Below are 12,803 nucleotides of genomic sequence, written 5' to 3'. Positions count from 1 at the left end.
GTAGCTGAAAGTGCCCAAATGAGTTAGCTGTTAGTACACCCGCTCTTCAGTCTTGCGTGTTGGCTGGTTGAGTTGCGACTCTGCTCGGTTGCTCGTTGGACAGTGCTGCCAAAGCCTGCAGTTTTGAGCTCCGCAGGAGCAGGACACCACAGTTGAGAGCTCAGCCAAGGAGTGAAGGTTATATAGCCAAAACTGCAGAAATAAAAATGAGTTTGAACTGAATCGTGAGGAGCTTGAAAATGGAAATCCGAAAGTGGTGAGCTTTCAGATGTTGAGCATGAAAACATTCCTGTAAAACTGACCTAGCAACAAATGAGAAGGTATACACAAATTCACCTACTCTGGACACTATAAAAGAACTTTTGGGTTAAATAAGACATTTAAAAATATTTCCTGCATGTCATAGAAACTGTTCCTGTGAAGGTAATTGGCAAAAATATTTTTGAATGTTTTTAATAAGATGTTAGTACAGAGTCTCTATAGATTTTTTTTTATTTTATTTTTTGAAGTACTCTATGGTTTGAATTTTTTACTTGGCTGTTTTATATGGTTGCTATTTATAGTTGTAATAGAATGTATATCTAATCTGGGTATTAATTCCATATTTGGGGATTAGTAACACATGGATGTATGGCACGAATGGGGTCATACTTCCTGATGGACTCCATAGTGTGTTACTACTGGTAAGAACAAAGCGAGAGAAGAATGGGTTCTTTGGGACCACTGGGTTTTCTTCTTTATACTGTGTGTATTGTGCTCATTTAATTCTTTCCTTTAAAACCTCTTGTATAAAGCTTTTTTTTAAATTGTAAAAGTTGAAGAAGAATAAGGAGATTGAAGCGATTTATGCATATATTTATGTTTTCATGACTAATCTTGCAAATGTGTGTGTGGAGGGATGGTGATTGTTGTCTGTTGTGGAAGATGAAAGTTTGAGATTATTTTTTACTTTTGTTTTTTGTTTTTTTGGTTTTTTTAACCTCTTCTTTGTTACTGTACAAACTAGAATGCAGTCTAGAATGGTGCTGTGCTCTCCCTGCCTTAACCAGAGCATATTCCCATTTCTAGTCTGTCCATTGACTTCAGTAGATTTTTGTATCGGACCCTCAGCAAAACCCATGGGAATTCACAACTTAATGCTATGTAGGATCAGAAACTAAGCTACTCAGTTTCTTTCATGTATAAATACAGTGATGTGGTATTTGCCTTTCTAACCACACAGAGGAAGAATGTTTTAAATTAAACAAACAAACCCATTTTCATTAAAATGCTCAGTCTTTCATTTAAATGTCATGAAACCATTTGTGTCCATGTTTGGGCCTGATCCCCTGTTCCTTATTTAATTCAGGCAATATTTTACACAAATGAGATCTGACCCACAGATTCTTGAAGTCTGTCAGACTTAGGGGGTAGCTTCAACTGCTTCTTCTCGAGAAGCTCTAGGCTGAAAAAGAAAAGCAGCTGAAGAAGGAGGAGCAATGGTGGAGGAGCTGGGGCCTTAACTTTGCGATGCTCTAAACAAAGGATGCTTTTGGTATGCTAGTGTCTACAGTTAGTTATCTGCATCGCGATGAAACCAGTGAAGTTTGGTAGAAACCCCTGTGAGAAATCTAGTGGAGCCTGCCAGATAGGCCGTGTCCAAAAAACATTGCACATAGGCATAAACTCGCTGGAGCGCTGACCTCTAGGTCAGCCCTTTAGGAAGCATCCAGCTCCTTGCCTAGGTGCTGAGTAATTGCTTTCCACATGCTAACGGTGGCTTGTGAATCCTGGATGAACTTGCAATAACTGTATGTGAGAACTTTTACTTCTCTACTGAGTAGCTGAAGGAAAATATAGTGCCTGAGGCACAACCTTTTCTTGTTCTTAATGCCTTTGTGTGTTTTTATTGCAGTTTCATATAAACCTTAAAAGCTATTTTTGTTTCTCGTTTGATTTAAGGCAGTCCTCTTCTATCCTGAAGGAAGAAATCCAGGTGAAGAAAAACCATGCCTTTGTTTAGTAAATCTCACAAAAATCCTGCTGAGATTGTGAAGATTCTGAAAGAAAACATGGCCATTTTGGAAAAACAAGAAAAAAAGACAGACAAGGTATGAGGTAATGTTGTAGAAGACCAATAAGGTTTTTATGCTGAGGAAGTAGTAGAATAAAGGGAATAAAATTGTGTTTGCTTACTGTCCTGGTTCTGTAAGCACCTGCACATGTGAGTAGCTTTGTTTGAAGTGTGCTGCTGAAATCGGGGGGCTTTTGCCTAAGTAAAGTACAATGGGTCTGGGGGTCAGAAAGAAAATGTTGAGATCCAGGAGCCTCAGCCAAAATGAAGGGTGATCTCCTCTTCCTGCAAATAGTAATGCATCTAAGAAAACAGCTTGGAAGACTATTTGAAAACTGTTATACCATTAATTGTTTTAGCAGGATAACAAATGAGACTGCCAATTAATGTGTAGGTACCCACAGAGCAAAACTTGCCTTTGATGAACATTGTTTGCATAAAACCGCAAACCTGTATGTATTCAGATACATATAAAAGAGATCTTGCTCTATCAACCCTTTCCAATCTTCTGTGTGCTAGTACTTCCTAAATGAACGAGCTACTCGTCTTCTAATTATAGTGCTAGATTTTTCCTGATACTGTTGCTCTCCTTTAACTCTGTGACTTGAGTTACTTTTGTGACTTTTCCAGTGACCAGTTGAAAAGATGCACCCCAGCATACAAAATGCTCCCAGTTAGGAATTTCTGCTTACATAAAATCAAATAATTTAATTTTTTTTTCATCTGAGACTCTGGCCCTCTATATTATTACTATAGTAGAATTATATGATTTTAACGAACAACAAATTTTAGGTTAAAACTGAAGGTCAGTGGAAACAGAAATAGCTGATAAGTGACATTAGCAGAGTTTTCGTGCAGCTGATGTTTCTGTGTCCGTGTTGTGCTTCCCCTTCTTTGTGCAGGAGCCTGTGTTAGAATGAACCCAACCCAAAAGGTAAGCACAGAGCCCTTCATGCCCTTAGTGAAATCCTCTTGAAACCTTTCAGTTCAAAGCAAGTGGCTCAGAGTGTGTTAATTCTGTAAGATCAGTCACACGGATTTCAGGGAGGCCTCTGGTATTTGATGTCTCATGCTGAAATACCTTCGGTTAACTGAAAAGCGCTGAGAGAATTTGACTCTGAACTAAAACTTAAAATAAGTAACTAAATAAACCAACAGAATCTGCCCTCTCTTGCTGAATTCATCCTTTGGAGCCTGATTAAAGAAGGCATTCAAAGCAGAAGCTCTAGACTCGGGTTCCTTCTCGATTTGCTTTGCAGCATGACTCTGGGTTGTGGTTTTGAGGATTTTTGGCTTTGAGCTGGTTTGTTTATTTGGGTGTCAGTGACAAAGGAGGAGAAATTCAGACATCTTAGAGAGTCGAGAACTCAATGTAAATTTTTCATAAAAGTCAGAACAGCTGGTGTGTGTTTTCCTCACAAAGCAAAAGATATGGGAGCATTCCCCCGCTGTATTAGGATGGAAACAGCTCGCAAATTTAATGACGATGCTTTTTTTTACAGGAGGAGGTTGGTTGTCAGTATTTTCTGCTGTACTTTATTGCTACGGGGTGGAGGCTGTTCCTGGGGTGAATGTGGGTGATTGGGGGAGAGGAGGGAGGGTGGACAAGGCAGACACTTCAGCAGCAAGGCAGCAAGTGAAGAAAGCAGCCTTTTTTTGGACGGTATTTACACATTTGCTTTATGTGGCTTGTTGACTCAGGACTTTGTGTTGCGATGTAGAGGAAGCACATAGGGCCTTCCTCCCTTCAGAAAGGAGGATGTGAGAATCCTCAGTGACACTACCTTCCATCTAAAGCATTGCACTGAGGTGTCCTGAAATAAATACCTCTAAAAGAAAATAGCCGGATTTGTTCTCCTGAGTTTAGGGCAGTAAATCATATGGAATATCTTTAGTCCTGTGACAATGATAAACTTTAAAAAATGGCAAGGAAAATAACTTGCAAAAACAAATCACCTCATCACATCTTTTACTATTCATACAGGTTTGTGGGCTTAGTAAAACCGTTTTTAAGTGGTGTGTGCATTTTGAATTGTGGAAGAAAAGATAATGGGGAAACTTTCACTGACACACAGTTTTTCAAAACTTACTCATTTAATAATACTAAGGAATAATGTCTTTTCATGAGTATGATTAGAGAAATTTAACTGAAAACAGAAGCAAAGCAAACCAAAGCACTGTGCTGCATTCTAAAAACTTTAAAAGTTCTGCACTTTAAAAACCTGGCAAGGTTTTTAAAATTTACCTCCAACTTGATTTCCAAAGGGAGATGAAATGTGTCAATCTTTCATAGAAGGGCCTAGAGGTCTAGCTCCTGCAAGACCCACAGATGCTGGATATCCTAAAACTGGGTTTGGACCCTGTGGGCCTATGAATGCAGAAGTTTGGGAATCAGGGCTCTCCGATTTTTCAGATTTCTGGCTCCTTGTTTTCTTCCATGTGAACTGGAGAGGTGCCATTTTGCCTCACCGTAAAACCAAGGTTCCCAGGACTTCTGGGGTACAACTCCCCAGAATCAGGGTACATGCTTCCATGCAGAACAGCTTCCAACTAGGACTTGAGCCTCAGATGCTTAAACAAGAAGATTTATCCTGTGACAATTGAGCTGTTATTGTAGCACAGCCAGTGTGGTACGTGGGCTGAGACAGCTAAAAGCTGCTAATACAGCCAGAATTGGCAGAGAAGTGTGGCAAAGCCTAAATTAACTGCAGGGCTAGCAAAGAACCTCCTCGTTTCCTTTCCCAGTTAAGAAATCGTAAGTATGAGGTGAAGATGCCCTGGGTGAGGTCAGACAGGGAGAGGCTTGATGCTTCTAATACAACTTTGTGCAACTTTCTGCAGGAACCATCTGTGCCTTGGAGGGACTCTTTTTAGAGAATGCAGAAACGATCATTCCTACTCAGCTATGCAGTGGACAGGTAGAGGGAGCTTTACAGCAGATCAATTAGGACTTTCTGAGTAATAGGAAGAGGGGGGAGGATGCAACTTGATAGATAGGATGCAGAGAAGCCACTTGTAAGTATAAAGGCAATTATACATCTTTTCCAAGACACATTTCCATGTACACACATAATATACAGAAGTTTGCACTCTTTCTTAATGATGCTTTTTGTTAGTCATAGAGTAGGACCCAGTCAGACTTTGCCTGAACTCTATTGACTGTGCTAGCATCTGTCTTCTTAGAGAAGGATTGAATTTGGCCCAGTTCCTCCATGTGTCTTTTTTTTTTTTTAAAGCTATTCATGTGTGTAGCGTTGCCATAATGCTTTTTAAACACTCGCAACTGAAAAATAGGCTAAGTTTGAATGTTTGGTTCTTACCTTTATTTAATGGGTAGGGTTTTTTGTTTGTTTGCTTGCACGGATGTAGGTGTACTTAAAGCTTTGCCTTTTTCTCAGCTGCATTCTGATGGTTGATAGACCAAAGGTTGAGAAGTGCAACCACACATGGCTCCTCTTCCTCTGAAGTGCTCTTTCTTACACCTTCTTTTTAAAATTTTTTAAAATAACATCTATTTTAAAGAAGGTTTTGCATCACTGGCAAATCAAATGTGACAATGGGAGGATTAAACAGGGTAAGACAGAGCTGGAAAAGTGGACTAAAGCTTTCTTTATCAAGCGTCCTCCTCTCTTCCAACGTGAGAAATAAATAAGGTGTTCTTGTGACATGTTACAATTCCTGTTCAGGCTTTGATGCAGTGAAGACAATTACTACATTTTACTACAGAATTCTATAAATGCCATAAAAAAGTTAATTTTGGTCATGTGGAACCAAACTGTGCTTGGATTTAATGAGAAATACCCTTTCTGGAATTAACTAGAAAAGCAGGGAAGTATTTAAATACCTAGGAAATTAAGCCTTCAAGAGCTTAGACCCTCTTCCTTCTTTCTGGCACAAACTCCTGTAGCTTTCGGAGGATGCACGTAAATAGGGAGCAAGAGAGGAGAAACCTTGATATCAAGTGGATAGATCTGTTGAACCTGAGGAATAATGGACAGCATGTGACATGCTGGTGATACTGCTTGATTTATTACTCATACACTGCCTTGTCTTTTGTTGATGTATGTTGTAAAAGAACATTTAATAGGAAGGATGCCTGGCCCATCTCACCAAAAAAGGGGGGTGACATCCTGTCTTCTCGATGTCTTGTGTTCCGCAGCTGAGTCTGATCGGCACAAAGCAGGGGAGGTGGCATCCTGTGTGTCGCTGGAGGATGTCCTTGAACACATCACCCTCTCACTGCTAACCAAACACCTTCGGGTGCGGCACCCATGAGTCAGTGCCATCTGCAGTGCCTACTGGTTTGGTAACATTTTCTGAACCAGCTCTGCAACAAAAGCCTTCGAAGCGTCACCGGCTTTTAATTTAGAATAGCAAACGGATCCTGGGTTGGTTGAAACTTGGCTTAATCTTTGCGCTTGGCCTAGATGGGCTGAAAGGTTTGCTGTTTCTGGCATAGCTGGTCCAAGGTTTGGGTTTGTCATGGAAGCTGGTTAGAGCTGGTTCAGGGTGCCGTGCTGAGTGTTCTGGCAGGCAGAACCGCAACACCCTGAGTCAGTGTTCAGAAATGTAGTGAAGCTAGTTGTAAAATAACCTGAAGTGCCTAATGTCTTCCCCTTTCCCTTAACGAGACTGTATCTAACGAGACTGCTTGTTCAGGTAGGTCACTGTAATCTGTCCTCTGTTTCATCTCTGTGTACTGTAACAAATTCGGTACTGTTCAGAAGGGTCAGGAGAGCAGCATTTCAGTAAAGCTACAGTTAAAAGACTTTACGATTTCCAGAACACATATGTATATCAATAAATCCTGCCTTTTTACATAGCAACAATGAAGCCATTATCAGCTCCTGTTCACCTTGCTCGCTCCTGCACTGATAAAGCGTCTGGGGACCGGTGTGTGAGATGAGGTGCATGCGGAGGATGTGATGTGCATTTGCATGGAAGAATGGTTGCGTTGACTGCTGTGAACGTGAATACCCATGGATGTGATTCTGCAGCTGCCAAAGTCAGTTGCAAAATTGCCTTCGACTTCATTGCTGCACGCTGAAACAGAGAGAGTGAGATAAGAAGGGCTTGGCACCCCTTCCTTCTAGCTCTGCATGTCCTGGGGTTTTGTGGAGCGTTTCATGTTTCAACTTCCCCATTCTGCTAAGGCCTGTTGCTGCTCTAGAGATGGGAGAAACTCCAGGTACTATCAGGTGCTGGTGTCAAGAGTTTAAAACCTGTCTCTTCTGGTCGCTTTATTTTATTTTATTTTTAAGGAGCTTACGACCTTTAGTTCTGTCTTAAGTGCAGGATTAACAGTGGGAAAGGAATTTGTGTCCAGGTGGGGCAAACCTGTCTCTTCCATTTAATCATACGGCCTTTTAAAAGGCGTTTCCATGTTATGCCTGCTTGGCCAAATTGTCTTTGCCAGCTTCCTTGACTACTAGGCCATAACGTTTTGCTAAACAACAGAGTTCACGCCTCCTGATCCAAAATGTCCCCAGTTTGTTCCTGTATGTCCATCTAGCATGAAATTGTACGAAGAAGTCAGTTGGGGTGATCCTGAAGCTACATAGATGTTGGATTCAGATCCTGCTAAAGGCTCTTCTTGGGAGTCCTTACAGTTGTATGTAGAGAGAGTTGCGTTGGCACTCGTCTTTTAGGAGAAAAATTGGTTTGAATCGCACAGTGCAAGTATTTTTAAGCAGGACTGTAAGCTAAAACCAAGACAAAGCCAAACCAAGCAGCCTTATGGTTTTGGTTGTAATGTATAGCGTGGAGTACTGGCAGTTCACTGAATCACACATTGGAGTATTTAACATCACACTGGCAGGCATCTGTGTGTGTTACTGTCTGCTGCTGTGCAAGATAGCAACAGTTGAGAAAGGTATTTTTGCCCTGGAAATATGCTAGGTACACAAACTGAAGCTGTACGATCCTATTCACCATATACTTAGGAAGAATTGAGGATTTCCTGATCGCTATGCTGATGCCAGATGTCAGGCATCCTGTATTTTTCTTATGTATCTTTATTATCTGAGAGTTTGGAAAGGTGGAAAAAGTTGACGCAATCTGGTTTTTTCCTCACTGTTGTGGTTGGTCATAAATGTTATATTAAGTCCCCAGATGAATAAAAGTAAGAATAAGCCCTTCTGACCTATAGCATATGTACATACATGTGAAACCTCTAAGCTGTTGGCAAAACAGAGGTAAAATAGAGACAACCCACTGAAAGCTTTAAAAAGTTGCAGTTCAGGTGTAGGAGCTCAGACGGTTGATTATTCAAGGCCTGATACTTTTCCTCTTATGTTTTTTGTAATCTTCCTTGGAGAGGAGTAAATAGATGTAATGAATTAACATTGCATAACAGGAGATCCATCTTCTCTGTCTCTCTGGCAAGCATGGTAAGGCTGGATCATGAGTACTTAATATTGGCACTTGTAAGATAAAATGTGAAGTTGCTGTAAGTAGCTAAGGAGAGGGGAAGGGCAAGGTTTGTAAGTAGAGGCAACTTTCATTGAGCCAGCTGGAGTAGGTAGGAATTTAAGTTGCTGAAGTTGGGAACTCCTGGTAAAGTAAAGTATCTCCGTGGCATGCTAATAGGGTTTTTCAAAAGCTGCCTTTATGAAGTTTTGATTTCTGAAGCAGAAGACCTGCTTTGTTTATTTTGCTATATCACACACAAACAGTGTTGGAGACAAAACAGCTCAGCCTTTGAGTATGGAAAATCCCAACTCCTGTAATTATGGAAATAAAAATTCAGCTTTCTGTGTGAACACCAGATAAGACCTTTGTTTTAGCTTTCCATGCTACTCTTTAAAATCTCTCTGGAAGATTTTAGAAAAAACAGAAAAATTTTAAGACTTGGAGGATTTATTTGTAATCCCTTAATGAAAAAACCAAGAAACTCCTTATTGAACTGTCTTGTATAATTGAGGAATATAGAGGAAAATTTAACAGTTTTGCAGCATTCCTTAATAATGCTAAATTACTGCCCTAAGAACAGTATGATGCTCTTTTGCCCTCCTGTAGAGATCAGTCAAAAAAAAAAAAAAAAAAAGAAAAAAAAAAAGATAAAACTCAGAAATTGTCTTCTAGACCTGGCAAAGCAAGTTAAACTGAAGAAGCCAATATTAGCACTGGGGGCAAGGAAGATCAACACTGGAGTATGGAAATATCTCAGTATAGATATAGCAGTGTTACCCATTCTTTAATGAAGACCAGATCTTTGCAACAAAATCGGCTGCTCTTCACTTGCATGTTATGCTGTGTAGAGGAGAGTCTTGAGATCTTTCAGGGAAGATTTTGGGGGTTTTTTTCATATAGGATTTCAGGGAATAATGTCTTCATAAGCTCCTTTCTTTGTGTTATGATCCCATTAAGTCAACAATGACACAACTTTGATCTTTGAGGAAAAGAAGCTTGAGACCAAGTATCTTCAACTCAAAGTTTCCAGCTCTCATTGTTGAAGGTGTTGGTCGGTTTGGAGAGACACATTAATGCTGACAAACTCCCAAGTTTCTAAGCAGGGGTGATTGAGCACATTTATAATTTAACTTAGAGGAGTTATATAAGTTTATCTATGCTGTCACTTGTCAAGCTCCAAGGCCATTGTATGTCATCAAGTCCAGCAGGGTTAGCAAAGTAATCCAAGAATTGTTAGACTTCAACATTTACACAAAATGTTGTCTTTCAAAATGGACTCAGAATCCTCTTGTGAGTTGGCGGTCACTATAAACTATGCTGTGTGGATAAAGAGTTATTTCTTGTTTGAAGTAACTTGTTATTCCTGTGTTGGGCCAAAGTAGAGAAGAAATGGCCATCATTGAAAAAACTGCCTTCACTGCACAGGTTGGTACAGGTTGTGGTCTCCTTCACTCCCCTTACACAGCTATTGCAAATCAACTTTGTAACTCATTTGTGACTTACCCATGTACCCACCCTGAATTTTAGTGTCCTGTGGTGGAATTGGATCCACCCAAGTTTGGCCAGTGTGAACCAGTAGAAGAGCCGGTAGAGTGCAAACCTGTGAATTGCTTTAGGAGGTCAAGATCCCGACGTCTGTGCATTGACAGCAACACAAACATTAAATTGATGTGTGTGCTGGGAATCAGCTTGCACTTCATCTTGTGCCTTGTCCCTGTCTGCAACTTTAATTGTGCAAAGTTCAGCGTATTCCACTTTTGACATTTGTATGTAATGTATATAAGCTGCTCTGTTTAGGATTCTGTCTTCAGTTATCTCCCTCTTTTTTTCCTTCTGCTCACACTGGCTTCTTTAAATATAATGGTGTAAATTCAGTCATGATGTAAAGGACTCATAGTTAAAGGATAGGGAGGAAAATCTGCAAAGACTGCACTTAATTGTAAGAACAAGAAAAATGGCTTGAAGTGCTTAGATATTTCATGAAATCTTTTCTTTTGCTCTATAACTTCTGCTGAAGTGAGAGTTGCAGCACTTTGCTATTGTTGCTGTTGCCACTGATGGAGAATAAGTAGCAGTATGGAAGTCATAATAGACTTTGGAGTTTCTATCAAATCTCTTTTTTTTTTTGTCATTGAAATTCTGTTTGTGGCATCGCTGGGGGGAAGGGTGTCATGCTGAGGTTTTTGTTGGGTTTTGCAAATTTTCCTAAAGGGGGTCAGGACCAGTCTGGCTTCTTACGACAAGCTGTTCTGCAGCTATGTTTCTGTCGTCTCGTATTTTCCATGTATTCGAGTGAATGTGTTTGCTTTGGTGTTTGTTTTGGACAGATCTTGGGTCTTTGGATTTTGGAATGTCTTTTTTTTTTCTTTTTTTTTTTTTTCTTTCCCCTGAGCCTTGATCAAGTTTCCATCCCAGAAACAGTGCTTATGTACTTAGGGTATTATTCTAAAACTGATGTAAGATTAAGTGGAAATGTCAAAGTGGAGGCTAGAAGTGGCTGTTAATTTAAGAATCTGTGTTTGGGATTATGTTTTTCCTCCAAATAGATTATGAGGGATAGCACAGAAGAGCAGTCCTTAGATTTTTTGGTGGCGGGTTGAATGTCAAACCACAGCCTATCCAAAGGATATGAAGAGGGAGGAAGTTAAACATGAAATGTAAATTGTATGTAGAAGAGCTGAGAAGATGAGCGGATGGGATGGCAGATGATTAAATACATACAGCTGTAGTGCCCAGTTGTGCCCATCAACACCACAGTGTTCTGTAGTTTCTTTCTCTCCTGCAGCGCTTTACTTTATGGCCTCCTTTTTGACAGTTAAGCCTAAAGCTGAGTCTTGCAGACATTTTTCTGTGTATTAGAAAGGACTGCTTATACTTGAAAGGAAAGGTATTAATTTTTTTTTTAACCAGAGATATTCACACCCTGCCCAGCAGAAGGGGTGAAAAGCCAAAAATGTAGAGGTTTTTCCTTTGATATGAAAATATTTGCACAGCTCTGATAAAGATTTAGAGCTTTAGTTCCCAAGATAGCACCCCTGTTGTTAATCCCATCTGTACTCTGTGGGATATCTCTAGTGACATACCACTAACATTTGAGGTAAAAATAGGCTCTTTTGCTGAGTGACGGTAAGGAACAAGAAGACTTCTGCCGTGGTTAAAGTTATCACATAGTCATATTCATTTATACACCACTCATGCTGACCTATCTCAACTAGCAGAAAACTGAGAGTAGGTACAAACAGATTGGGGGAGAACATTTCTTTATGCTGTGCAAAATCAGTGCTTGAATCTTCCAGGTAGATGCAATGTGAAAGTGGCTTTTATTGGTTTGGGGAGTGGTTTTTGGTGGGGTTTTTTTGGGGGGGATTTCTAGGCTTTTTCTAGGATTTGTATTCACTAATGTGAATAAAATCTGTGTTCTAAATCAGTATTAAAATGCTGGGCCATCAGCAGCAGTTGAGAGATGCCTCTCCGGAGCACTGTTGTGGTTATTTTATGCAGATTGATGGGGTAGTATTTGAAAGCATGACATTTTTCTTTTTAGTTTATGTGAGAGATGTATTCAAATTATTGATCTGGCTTTGAACATCCATTAATGTCCAGTTAGCTTTTACAAATTACTCTCAGGTTTTCTGTGTGTGTCTTGATTCCCTCCACCTTACCTCCCCTCCCCTGCGAAGCTAACAAAATGCTAATTTCAAATAAATGTTTTGCAATATAGATTTGAAATGCTGTCCTATCTTCAGCATCTTTAACCATCTTGCCTGGCACTTTGCTGTCGTTCTGAGCTTTGCTTTCAAACCTGTCCCTTACCTCCTTCCCACTCCCTGCCAAAAAATCCAACCAGCCTTGCTGCAGGTCATGCATATATTAAATATACCCTGACCCAGAAAGAGTCATTGCCTCCATAGCCCCATGGCTACAGCAGATGGGGTTTAAAGCACACACATGTGAAAAAATAATGCCTTCACTCCATGGAGTCTTTATTTATACGAAGTGGAGCAAACCTGGGAGGAGAGCATGAGCTGAAGCTGCCGTGCTGTGGCCAGCGGTCATTTCCCTTGGGAAGTGGGACGTTATCATTCACATCTGATTTAAATCTGATGACTGCCAAAAACGCTAAGCTGTTACCTGTTTATACACATTTCTCTTTCATTTTCCTGTTGTAAGCTTTCTGTTTGAGATATTTTGTAAGGTAATTCCTGATTTGTCCTCTACATCAAGTACCTGAAACATTGCACGGAATTAGTATACGATAGGTGGGAGCAAAAGATGAAAGGAAGGCTTATTTTAGTTCACTTTGTGGCAGTTGTGGAGCTGTACTAAAGCAAATTGTTGA

At 40.2% G+C, this 12,803-nt stretch overlaps 1 protein-coding gene across 4 annotated transcripts in view; it reads left to right on the top strand.

Annotated features, from left to right (window-relative positions):
• CAB39L (calcium binding protein 39 like) overlaps positions 1 to 12,803 on the top strand; it is a 68,476-nt gene that overhangs the window by 27,614 nt on the left and 28,059 nt on the right. For all 4 annotated transcript variants that reach the window (XM_009644793.2, XM_035900369.1, XM_035900370.1 and 1 more), the window contains one exon: positions 1,942 to 2,090. In XM_009644793.2, coding sequence (XP_009643088.1) covers positions 1,989 to 2,090 — 102 coding nt within the window. In that variant the 5' untranslated portion in view covers positions 1,942 to 1,988. The remainder of the gene's footprint in view (positions 1 to 1,941; positions 2,091 to 12,803) is intronic.

Source organism: Egretta garzetta, unplaced genomic scaffold, assembly GCF_000687185.1.
Source record: "Egretta garzetta isolate BGI_Z169 unplaced genomic scaffold, ASM68718v1 scaffold268, whole genome shotgun sequence".
Classification (NCBI taxonomy): domain Eukaryota; kingdom Metazoa; phylum Chordata; class Aves; order Pelecaniformes; family Ardeidae; genus Egretta; species Egretta garzetta.
Note: the sequence above shows the minus strand (reverse complement) of the source record. Positions and strands in the feature narration are given on the sequence as shown.